We start from the raw sequence: 13,153 nt of genomic DNA on the forward strand, positions 1-13,153 counted from the left end.
ATACACACACACACATATACACACACACACACATATACACACACACATACATATACACACACATACATATACACACACATACATATACACACACATACATATACACACACACACACACATATATACACACACACATATATATACACACATACATATATATACACACATACATACATACATATGTGTGTGTGAGCCCATGTGCTGTATTTGTTAGTGTGACAGAGAGGACGGGTGAGAGAGGGGGAACAATCTCAGCGTGTAACTGGAGCTCAGTGGGAGGAGCTTGAAAATATCACGAGTGCTGACCCTTGACCTCTCAGTGGGACCAAGGGGGCGTGACCTATCCATTATCTCTCTCTGACACACATGCACGCACACACACAACATTAGGTATGTTGCCGTACCTGCTGGTGAGGCCTCGGACTGGGCGATGAGCGCCGCCATGGCCGAGTTGGGATTCAGCCTGTTGCCAAACATGTGGGAGGGAGCGAGGTTGAAGACCGACCCTGGCAGACCGCTCACCTGCAGACAGAGAATAAGCCACAAGAAGCAATGTTTCACTGGGGTTGAAATTGTACTTCTAAGTTGCATAACAGGCAGTCTTTTAGAGATTTTTTTTTGTGTGCAATTATTGAACAATTGATAATTTAGAGATGGACAGGAAACAAGGGAGGAGTGTCCCCCACAATAAGGTTACATGCTATGCGCCTTAACTACGTGGCTATTTTAAACCTTGAACATCAAGCAATGCCTCAAGGGTTAAACTGCTTTAATAAAATCGTGGAAATATTCATACGCAGTTAAAATAAATTGTCATTGAATTAAAAATAATTGTAGCTACAATTTATGATTACTTTGATGAATTCTTATTTTAATGATTCATATATACATTATGGATTTATTTTCTTGATTTATCAATTACAGTTAAATGTATAGAATATCACAAAAAAGTACAAATTTACAGGGCTCAACGCTGCACAAATTACTAAAAAATTGATAATGAGAGAAACAGATGACAGGCTGAGACCAGAGTTTTGGTGTTGATGCTTGAAAATTACCCAAATGATTAGTTGATTATCAAAAGTGGTGATTCTGCTGTCTTCATGTCCATTGTTTTAGCACTGTGTATTTATTTAAAAAATAAAGCAATATCATCTCTGAAGAGTGGGGAATTTGTTTTAGTAAAGTGATATTTAAATCTCATGTTGCATAGTAACAGGTGTTTCTTTGGTGTGTATTCTACAGTACCGATGAGCCACGAGTCTATATTTGTATTACATCTTTGGGGAGGTCTGACTAGTATGTTATTACATATTCAATGAGCCTGAATCTAAACCTGAGAGTCAATCTGATGAATCAATGGTTTGACAATTTAAATTCTCTGATATTCACTATTGATTCCGCTTTGTCACAAAGCATCTACACATCATTTCATGCCATTGAAGCTTATTTGAATGGAGAAAAAAAAAAAACATTTGATCTGAATGTGGATTTGACATCACCACCAAAAAAAAAAAAAAACATGGATATATTATGGATCCACGGCTCATTATTCTGTTACCAACACACACATGCATACGGGGCTCAGAGTGCCTCGACACCCCGACAGTACGCTGACATGCTGACAAAGTGTTTCTGATGCAGAGAGTTTAATCCAATTAAGACATTTCCCAAATAAGGGCCGTGGAGTGACGGGTGGGGTAAGACGGAAGAGAGAGAGGGTGGAGCAACAGGAAGGGAATCAGGTTATCTAAAAGAACAAAATGGCTGACTGTTAAAAAGCTACAACCAAAGTAAAGGACAAAACTAAAAAACTTTTTCAGTCACTGGTTAGTTACTCTCCAGAATTTGTTTGGAAGTTCCAGGAGCTCAGTCATTTTTATGTCAAGCAAAAAAGGAGAATGAAATTATTTTTTTGTGACTGAAGAAAAAGTTATTATTTTGTGTTGAAACACAATTTATAATGAATTGATGGGACATAGTTTAAGAGCTTAAATAGTCTGGTTTCCTACACGTTCTGTGGTTTGAGCAAATAGAGTTCTGATTAGCACCAAAAACCAAGAAAAAGAGTTTTTGCAAATGAGCAGAAAATAGAAAAATCACTAACCTAAACATCAAAATGTATAAAAAACAAAGCTTCAGTGTGCACACCCAAATCCTGCATTTGTGAAGCTTTGCCTGCCTTTGCGTCGTATCTATTGAATGTAAAGTAATTCTGATCCATTTGCTGAATGCCATCATCTCCTATTACAAATTCATGGAAGTGGTATGTCTAAAATAATACAAATTTGGAAAACATCCTGGAAATTCCCATCGCTGTTAAATGTTAAAATCAAAGAAAGAACCTGTACCCTCCGTCCTTTCTTCCACTCCCCTCCTCCCCCTCCCTTCGCTGCCATAATCCGGCCCCCTTTTCCCATCAACATTCATTTTTTATTTTCATTCATTTTTCATTCAATGTCTCTCTCGCACTCCCTTTTCTCTGTCCTGGGCTGATAGCCAATAACAGTAGGCCGAGAGTCTGCTAGCCGACTGAAAATAGCAAATGGTCTCTGTCACACACTCTCTCTCTCTCACACTCTCTCACACACACACACACACACACACACACACACACACACACACACACACTGAAGGAGGCCTGTTTGCGTCCTTCTAGTTGCGTAAATTCTGAAGACTTGATTCGGAAGGTGTGTGCGTCTCAGATATGTGCATCACAATTAAAGCAGCGACAGGAAGAAAAACAAATATTTCTCTCTCTGTTAAAGTCTTCCTCCCTCTGGCTGCTCTCTTTCTGTCTATTTCTCTCTCACACTCACATACACACAAACAAACACAGCTACAGTCCAAACAACTATACATGCTGCAAACAGGCGTGATATCCTGTGCTTCCCTGGGCCTCTCGTCCTCTATAATATGTGCCGCACAGAGAGGAGCGGGGCAAGATGAAGGCCAGGCCAGCCAATTCAAGGCATGAGTGCAACACCCCCCACCACCACCACACCCACACACACACACTTGCCCCGATCCCTCCCTCCATCTATCCCTCCATCCCTACTGTGGTGCTTGTCAGATGTCATTACATCACAGGACAACGGAGGGAGAAAAAGAGAAATGGATGGGGACAGAGAGGAGGAAGGTCGCGGGTGAGAGTGTGTGTGTGTGAAAGAGAGAGAGAGAGAGAAAAGAAGGAAGGAAGAAAGAGAGGTGGTAAGTGGACACAGAAGAAAAATGGAGTTGGGTGGACAGAGACAGAGCATGGTCTTTGGGGAGGTTTTGAAAGGATGGACACTGGGGTCAGTGATTGAAGATGAGTTTCCTTTTTCTTTTTGGGAGATGGGACAGCGATTACTGGAGGGGGTTGAGCTGATTGAATTAGAGTCTATGCCCTCACTTTCGCATATCAGCGTATTTAAGCCAATGGGACACATGCACAAAAAAACAACACTTTGAGGAAAAGCAAAACAGTTGCATCCTTCGTTCTGAAAATCAGCATAATTTATTTTGATCAGGATAAACCTGCTTAAGTGTTACTTCAACATCCAAGGTTGAAGTAACAGTTAAGCAGGGGAATGTTTAATATTAATTTAATTAATGTTTTTAATGGAATCAGGCAGGAGAATCACAGACGTTTCAATAAAATGTTTAGAGACAAAAGATAAAAAGATATATTTTTTGTGTGCTTTGAATAAAGTTGTAAGACCTTCTACAGGTCCACCGTATAAAATCAGCTGCTAAATAACTCGCTGAGAATAAAACACTCCATACAAGGCCAAGACAATTCACACACAATTAACATGCAGCGGATTAATAATAGCGCTGAGAGATTTGGTGCGAAAGACATTTAATTAGTGTGCTTTGGTTTTTTTGTTTGTTTATGTGTGCGTGTGTGTGTGTGAAAGAAAGAAAGACAGAAAGAGTGGTGTGTTTAATGAGCATGTATTTTCATGTATGCGAGTGTGCGGAGGGCATTGAGAGTTGTTTAGCACAGTTTAAGTGTTTGGACTCACGTGTGTCGAGGCAGTGCTGGTTAGGGGTGCGGTGGCAGTGAACGGAGAGGGAGGGGCTAGTGAAGGTGTGGGCTGCTGTTGCTGTGACAACTCAGAGCCGGCTCCGCCAACGGCGACGACTCCCGTCCCCGTCGATGACCCATCGGCCCCGGAGAAAACACCTGTGGAGGAATCGGAGACAACAGACATCAACAGTGTTATCGTCATCGAATGCTATATAGAAATAATACCATAAATGATTTGGAAACTATGTATTACAGTATGAAAAGCACTGGTGTAAACAATAAAAACAATGATGGCGGATTTCAATTTAGCTTTTTCAGTTTTAGGGTGCTGGTGTTGTGCCTGCTGGCTAGAAAGAGATAAATGACTGTGTTAGAGGATGAATCATTTACTGAGATAAGGAAACATCTTAAATCATATTTGTTTTAAAGTACAGATCTGCTGACTTTAACCAATGCATAATCAAGTATGTGGGCTTTCCCGAGTATGGGGTCAGATAATTTGGTTTATGACTGTAAAAACGCCATCAATTATGATAAACTCAGGTTCAAGCGTACATAAATATACACCACTCAAATCAGTCACGTTAAGCTTTTACAAATAAAGACAGGAGGAACATTAATCACCTTCTCTCCATATGTATTATTTGTACTAATTCAGATAAAACACATTTTATTAAAAATCCTGAATATTATATTCGAAACATTTTGCTCCATTTTCACACACCCATACACATTCTCTTATCTCTTTGCTCTCCCTCCCCCTCACACACCCCTGTGCTCGCCCACTAACCAGGGATAAGCCCGGCCCCTGCCCCCTTTGACCCCAGCAGAGGAGAGAAGGGAGAGAAGGGAGGGAAGGGGGGGGGGGGGGGGCAGGGCCCCTCAGCCCCACAAAAGCCTGAATGGCTCAGGGCAGCACACATTCACTTTGGGAACAAGAGATCTTTGTGCCAGGAGGGGAGGGGTGGAGGGAGAGCGAGAGAGAGAGCGAGAGAGATATAGAAACACTGGATGGGCCTACATACTATTTATAACGCTTTGTAATATGCACCAGAAAAATTGATACCCGAAGCAGGGCAGCCGTGACTCAGGGGGCACGAGCTCCTGCAGGATTCCTAGCAGCTGGATTAGAGGCCAAACCAACAGTTTGTCAGAGTTTAGCTCGTGCCATTGATGAACTGAGCTGCACACAAAGAGATGGTGCAAAAACAGCGCCAGTAAAAAAAAATAAAGGTTAATATTAATTCATATTGATTTGATGATGTGCGAATATAGAAGTTATTCAATATGTCGCAACAATTGAACGCCATTTGTAAATCATGCACGCTGTATGCGCCGCAAGGACTGTTTGAATTAAAATGAATTGACTTGAACTAAACAGAAAGTTATTTTATCTGTTTTTTTCAAGCACCCGGGAAATGACAGTTGAAGTTAAAACGTTAATGCCATTTCTAAACAATTATGCAAATTGGTTATACTTCATGAATCACTCATTTCTTTTTAATTTTGTCACTTTCATGTGAAAATCATTTTGCTCCAACTGAGTCTGAGGTTGTAGCTGAAAAGCAGAATGACAGGCTCCACCAAAATAAATATCTACAACCCTTGGAAATAAAACAAAACAAATTAAATAAACTGAAAATATATATTATACGTCGCTGAGAAACTTCTATTGCGGAAGTGTATATTGTCATTAATTGCTTTTTACACTGGTGAGAACATTTTCAAATATTACAGAGATTGTTATTTAAATTGATTATCATTTGATTACTGCTTTTGATGGGAATTAAAACTTCCCCCGAGATAACAAAACACCTCTTAACACACGAGTCTGAGCTTGAAAAACATATACCCTGTCTGTGTGACCGATAAAATGAAGACCCCCGAAGCACAACTTCCTCCTTCCTTTTCCCTTCCTGCTCAGTACATTTGTCACCTTCAAAAATATCCACCTTGATTAGTTCAAGCTGGTATAATCTCCACAGGAAATCTATGTCTATAATTATTACGATGTCGAGTATTTAGGCAGGGTTAACACCGATCTAAAAGCCAAGAGGATGACGTCACAGCTGAAATGAGTGTTGGGATTTACAAGTCGCTCAGAACTCTGTTTTAGAGCAACATGTCCATCTTTGTAGCAGTGCGATGCTAAAGTTGGGCCGTGTTTTTTTTAAACCGGCAGACAGCCATTTAATCATGTTTAAAAATGGAACGTGGAGACAAACACTGAATACCTTCATGGCAACAGAAAGATTTATTATTCTGAGAATTTTCTACCACCAAAGATAACCAGAAATGTATTCAAACATTACAGCAATGTGTAGAGGGAGCAGAGCCACATTGCAGTCAATGCACGTGCGTGTGTGTGTGTGTATGTGCTTGTCTATATGCATGCATCACAAAATGTATGTGGATTTGCCACCAAATGATAAGGTTTTATCAGTTGGTGGCAAATCCACATACATTTTGTGCAAACAACCACATTTAATAGTTTCTCCCATTATGAGCAGTAAGGATTCAAACTGAACTACTGTGACCTCAACAGGAAATATTTTTACCATATACTAACTCGGTGTAGTTTAGTAAGGAGGAACACGCATATTCTTATGTACATGAAAGAGCTGCATTGTTTTTCTAAAATTCATCAGATGTGTTTTTGAGGGTTTCTGCACAGTGTGTGTGTGTGTGTGTCTTGTTTTTCTTAAGTGTCGAGTGTTTAACAGCCTTTTTTTGGGTGAAAACACATATTTTTAAGGTCAATCCACCACAGTGTGAGCACTGTGGTGGTAACTGTGTTAAATATACTTATCAAAACTATTTTGCCACAAAAAAATGTGAAAACAAAAAATTGCACAAAAACAAAAGCAGAACATTTTGAAAATGTCATTTATCCAATCTCCAAATAATTCCTTCTCATAAAGAAATTTACGGGTTTGATATTTTAATTTGGCATTCAAAAAAAATCCTGTTCACTAAATATTCTGCTGGTTTTCACAACCTCCCCTCACATGTGTTGCAGCGAGACCAAGCTGCTGATAATTATGATTTCACTGGGATGGATGAGGGAAAAAAACATAAAGCCGAAGACATCTTTGACAAAAAAAACAAACATTAAAAACATAGTAAAATGAGCAAATAAATACAAAAATAAACAGCAATAAGCATATTATGCTCTCTCGTCTCTCTTATTATTCTTTGCCACACACACACACACACACACACACACCCAACATCTTTCCTCCCCCACACAGCAAACCCACCGCGCTCCACCAGCTCGTCCGTCCCATCAGTGACCCCCCCTGCCGTCAAACATTAACCTAACCAAAATCTAACCCCCAGCCTCTCCCACCCTCAACACATATCTATCAGGCTAACTATCTATCCATCAGCACGGTGGAGTTAGCAGACAGGATGGAGGGGAGGGGGGAATAAATGCTAAGAACCTCCCCATTACTGCCCTGCATTAACCCTCAGCTAAATATTTACAGTAGGAAAAAGAAAACATGGTTCACACACACACACACACACACACACACACACACACACACACACACACACACACACACACACACACACACACGATGCACAGCCATACATGACCACCAGATGTGGTCAGAAATGCCGCCACTGCTGTAGGGGAAAAGCACAAGCACCAAAAACAGAGCTGAAGGCGGAATCCCAAACTAAATGATCCTTAACCACCAACGCTGCCAATAAGTATATTAACGCAAATGGCATTGGTCCTCACGTTTGACTCAGCAACTCGTGCTCAAAGCTATGCATATAAAACATCCACTAAACACACCTCCGAATATCAATATTTATGGATCGACATGACTTTCACTTATGCTATTAGGAACAATTAATTTGAGGTTTTGCAATAATACAATAATTTCAACGTGTGAGACGGCCTCATGTCAAATTGCTACATTTACGTGTTTAATAACATGTTTCCTCACAGTAATAGTAAATGCCTGACACACATATATATATAGCCCTTTAATACATTTGATGTCAATTCACAATTAACCACATTGAATTGGGGATATTGATGAATTTATAAAATGGCTGGCGTAAAGGTCTGATGGCACTAAACAATAACTTAATCTCTTCCAAGCAGACAAAGACTATAACATTACTTTTGTATTGCTTTGGTTTAATATACCAAGCAACAAATGTTTAGGTCACAATCAGTGTACAATCAGTTCATACTTCAGGTACTACACTGCTATGAGGAAAAACAACACAATTACTACTGATTAATGTATTCCATGGGTGCGTTTATATTTATTATAGGTTTTAAAGGTTGAGGACAAACAATTTACCAACATGAAATAAATCCCTTTAAAGATAGTAGCACCACTGAAAAATACAGTGTCTAAGGAATCAGCTAAAATAAAAACAGGCTCAGTAACAGACAAAGAAACAGGTCTCTTTGGTAAATATGTTAAAGAACAGGAACACATTGGTGATTAGTATTAGATCAGTTGATCAATGATGGCTATTGGCCTGATTAGAGCATCTATTAAGCATGTACACATGCGTGTATACACAATATATATAAGTCGACTTGGGCACTATGCAAACGCACAAACACCTTCCACCGCGCAAAGCATCAACAGGTGAGACGAGGATTTGAGGAATGAGCAGGTAATAGACAGCAGCTGAGAGGCAGCAGAGAGAGAAACAAAAGAGTGGCAATTCTGGAAGAAAGGGGAGATGTGGGCTGAGCTGTGCTGAGCCATTTCCATCAGCAGAGGGGAACTCCAAAGCATAAAGACAGTTGCCAAGCAACAGAACACGATGAAAGAAACATACAGACCACTTCCACGTGTGTGAGCAAACAGCACAGAGACCCGCACTCTGACTTCCACACACACACACACACACACACACACACACACACACGGAACCAATAACAAAGGTGTGTCAAATCCTTCCCGTTTGAGGCAGGAAATGTTAATACTGACGCGATGCACAAACATCTTCTGGTCAACATGTCAGCATTTAGTGGTGAGTGAGGAGAAAGATCCGCAAGTCAGGAGCTGGAGAACAACAACTGCTACAGCAATGCCACACACTAGCCACATCCCCTGTATTCATTGTGATGATGCTATGGAGAACTCAATGGGCCACAACTTCTTCTTTTTCCCTTAACAGGACGTAATTGGCTCGCGGAACTTGAATTAAACCCCGTTTCCTTATTTAAGCTGCCAAAAACAATTTCATGATTTCTGGCCATTTGTTTAGCTAAAGCAAAACCGTGAAGATGATTCCCTACATGCAGCTGCCACTGACAGATGGATCTGAGAGAGTATTTCTCATCTAGAGATCTGTGAGCTTTCAAAAACTCTCATTATTGTTGTTAAACGTAGTGTTTTGTGTGTTAACTGTTTCCTCACCTGGCCCAGCGGTTGTGGAGCTGCTGCTGCTGCTCTGCAGACTCCCATTCCTTAGGTTCTGTATCCCACCGCTGACACCCATGACCCCCAGCCCCCTCTCTCCTCCTCCTCCTCCTACTACCCCCACTCCTAACCCACTGCTGGACACCAAGCCCGGCCGGCCTGTGAGCGTTGACGATGAAGAGGAGGATGGGGGGGCGGTGGTGGATGATGATGAGGAGGAGGAGGAGGTGTTGGCCGTGGAGGAGGTGGGGAGCGTCAGGGAGGGGGCTGGCTCAGAAGGTTTCACATCTGTGGTGAAGCAAGGTCCAAATCTGTTTCGCCAGTTGCCCTTCTTTTTCTTCTTCACAGCGTCGTCCCCTCCTCCTGCCGCCGCTCCTCCGATCCCCGGCACTGAGCTGGCGGGTTGGGGCCGCTTGTAGCCGGCGGACCCACCGAGGCTTGTCGTCTCGCTGGCCGTGTGACTGTGGGAATTCTCATACAGCTTCCCGCCCACTGAAATGACAGGAAAGCAGAACTGAATATGCAAAAGTATAAAGCCTGCGGCCTCTTTGTGTTCCGTTGTGGATTGTTGGTCAGCAAAGAATCTACTTCAAGAGGGAAGGAAAACCTGTGTCATCAGTTTATTATTATGGCTGCAACCATCGATTACTACACCGACAACTAATGGAGCACGTGACCTAATAACATGAATACATTTGAACTAAACCTGTGTGACCATTGACGTAAATAAACGTTTGGTACCTGCAGAAGCCGTAGTGGCGGACATCAGAGAGCCGAAGAGTGTCGTCGTTCCCTCTGAGGCGCCGCCCTCCGAGCTCGGCTTCACGAGGCAGCTGCTGAAAGACGGCGGGGAGGAGAAGGTAGTCCCACCCCCCGGACGCAACGATGGATCGGAGAAACTTAGGAAGTCTGAGGAGGAAGGGACAGAGGGCGTCTTGCTGGCACTGGTCAACAGGAGGCCTGGAAGAAAAGAAAAACAACGAAGGGGAGACGGACAGAAGTGGAGATGGAAAGGAAATGACAAGTAACAGGAGAGAAACGAGGAGACATTACAGCTGGAAAAGTTTTCATACGACTCCTTTCCATCATCATGGGAGGAGCAGAAACAACACAAACCAAAATAAGCATTTTATCGGCTCTCGTGCTCTCTATCTGCTCTGCAGTCAGCCCTCCCTCGTCATGTCGTCCTCCCTTGTACCAGAGGAAGTGCCTTGAGAGCACACAAATGAATGGATACTCAAAACACACACACACCGTTTCTCTACAAGACACACACAAACAAATACACACGCCTGACAAAGCCTTCAAGGTTCCGATAGTACAAAAACACAGGAGCTCAGTGTGAGCTCTGACTCCTTTCAGGTCCTGACCTCCCCACATGTTCCTTCTCTCGGTGCGTTTCTGTGCATTTTCCCAGACAGGGCCCCCGATTACAGGAGCCAGAGGCCAGTCGAGACGAAACGCTGTTATCACGGCCACACAAAAAGGTCTGGTGTCTGGCCAAAATCCAGCCAATGACACTCACACACACACACACACACACACACACACACACACACACACACACACAAACACAAACACATGAATCACACTCTTATTTTAATAGCATTGCAGTGATTACAACTGTGCTGCACTTTCAGTTCTTTGGTGGGTGGGCAGGGCAGCAACACCAGATGATTTGTCATCGCGTTTCCATTTTTATAAATGAACGCTTAATTCCCAGTTGTGGGGGAAATTAACATACAGGACCGTTTGCAGCCATTAATTCACCTTGGTGGAAAGGCCCAGTGGAGGCGGAGGCAGATGTGGAGGAGGTTGCCATGGTGACCACGGCAGAAGGGAGGGGTTTCCCCGAGGAGGTGAGAGACTTGCGGCCCCCCCTCTGTCCCACCGCATGACTCGCGCCGCTGTTCTTCTTGTTCTTCGCCTCAGATGCCGCCTTCCCGGCGTCCGCGGCCAAGCCATCTTTGGAGCCGCCCCCGGAGAGAGTGGACGACACTTCTTGAAAGTTCGCGGTAGTGAAGCGGGCCGCGCTGTCGTCCAGACGCTTCTGCGAGGACGCTGGCAGAGAGGCGGCTCCTACCCCTGAGCTGCCGCTGATGTAGGTCTGGAGGAGGAAGATGGGGAAAAAAGGGAGGGAGAAATAAAGAAAAAATGATGGTTGAAAGGCAAGGGAGGACAGGAACCATGAGAAGCAGCGGAAACAAGGAAAGAGAAAGTTATCAAAACAATGCCGGTTTGGAGAGGGAGGACCAAAAATGGGAGAAAGGTCAGCGGGAGGACAGGATATGTAAGCGATACAGAAGAAGAGCAACAAAGGTAAATCAAGGTGGAGGGGAAAAAAGCCACCCATCCCTGCTGTAATATTTAACTAGCTCTGTCAAAATTCACCAAAACAAAAGGAGAGAGGAGCGCCCTCACCTTGTCCGGGACCAAGATATTAGGAAGGACGAGGGAGGGCGACATATCCATGGAGATCTTCTTGTGTTTGGGTTTGTGCCTTTCCCGCTCCTTGTGTTTCTGAAAATGGAGAATAGAACAAAAAAGGAGAAACAGATGAGTGAAGCTGCTTAAGACATGATACAAAGGGGAGAGAAATAAAGATAGAGACGCAGAGAAAAACAGACCTCCTACAACACTTATTTCATAGCCCTCTGCATTTTGAGGAACATTGGGAAAACACTGACTACAGAGACACACCGGATCATATCCGTCAGTGGGAATGAGTTATTAGGATAAGCTCAGGATATAAGCACAAAAGAGGAAGTATGTGTCTGTGTGTGTGTGTGTTTGGCCGATAGAAAGAGAGGAGCATTATATTTCAAAGGCTCAGTATGAGATGAAAGCTAAGAGATCTACAAACACAAAGAGAGTGATGGAAGAGTGATAAAGAATGGGCAGGAGGAACAGGAATTCAGCGCGCTGCAGTTTAGGGCAGAGTGTGTCTAAGTGCCTCTTGCCGCTCACAAGGTCTCATCCAATCATATCCTCCTCCTTGGACCATCACGGCTCAATTTACACCCTTTGCTATCACACGCATGCCGCCGCCACCCTCCTCCTCCTCCTCCTCCTCCTCCTCCTCCTCTCGCACCCCTGAGGTGGCGACTGGGTGCCAGTGCATCTACTCCGCGCGTGTGCGCCCCCCCCCCCCGACACCTCTCCGCACAGGCAGACAGGTGCACGTATAATCACTCACGCGCACGCACAGACGAAGATAGGCGGTTGAATTTATGCAGCGATCCTGAGAGACGACGTGGGACTCGACATGCTTGTGATACTCGGTGTCACGACAACTCTAAAACACCAGAAAAGCCCCCCCCTCCCTCCCAGGATGCATGAAGGCTGGTGGCAGTTAAGCCAGACTTCCTCTATGTGTAGTAGTTAACTGTAATCTAACCCAATGCTAAGACTCTGCGGTTACACAAATGTTGCGTTCTCTTTGTGTCAGTATAACCTGGAACTCTTCCCTTCGTGTTTAATTTAAAGTACCTTTAAAGTTGTTGACATCTTCTTATTAGATGCTGCCTCACAGTATCATATACAGTGGGTACAGAAAGTATTCAGACCCCTTTACATTTTTCACTCTTTGTTTCATTGCAGCCATTTGCTAAAATCAAAAAAGTTCATTTTATTTCTCATTAATGTACACTCAGCACCCCATCTTGACAGAAATTTTTTTTTTTGCAAATTTATTAAAAAAGAAAAACTGAAATATCACATGGTCATAAGTATT

At 43.1% G+C, this 13,153-nt stretch overlaps 1 protein-coding gene across 3 annotated transcripts in view; it reads right to left on the reverse strand.

Annotated features, from left to right (window-relative positions):
• Positions 1–13,153, reverse strand: part of mllt10 (MLLT10 histone lysine methyltransferase DOT1L cofactor) — a 61,556-nt gene that overhangs the window by 23,749 nt on the left and 24,654 nt on the right. For all 3 annotated transcript variants that reach the window (XM_031850037.1, XM_031850038.1, XM_031850039.1), the window contains 6 exons: positions 11,842–11,940; positions 11,191–11,527; positions 10,162–10,380; positions 9,418–9,912; positions 4,011–4,171; positions 405–522 (listed from right to left, as the gene is read on the reverse strand). In XM_031850037.1, coding sequence (XP_031705897.1) covers positions 405–522; positions 4,011–4,171; positions 9,418–9,912; positions 10,162–10,380; positions 11,191–11,527; positions 11,842–11,940 — 1,429 coding nt within the window. The remainder of the gene's footprint in view (positions 1–404; positions 523–4,010; positions 4,172–9,417; positions 9,913–10,161; positions 10,381–11,190; positions 11,528–11,841; positions 11,941–13,153) is intronic.

The sequence above is a fragment of the Anarrhichthys ocellatus genome, unplaced genomic scaffold (genome assembly GCF_004355925.1).
Source record: "Anarrhichthys ocellatus isolate YVR2014 unplaced genomic scaffold, GSC_Weel_1.0 scaffold10, whole genome shotgun sequence".
In the NCBI taxonomy this organism is placed as follows: domain Eukaryota; kingdom Metazoa; phylum Chordata; class Actinopteri; order Perciformes; family Anarhichadidae; genus Anarrhichthys; species Anarrhichthys ocellatus.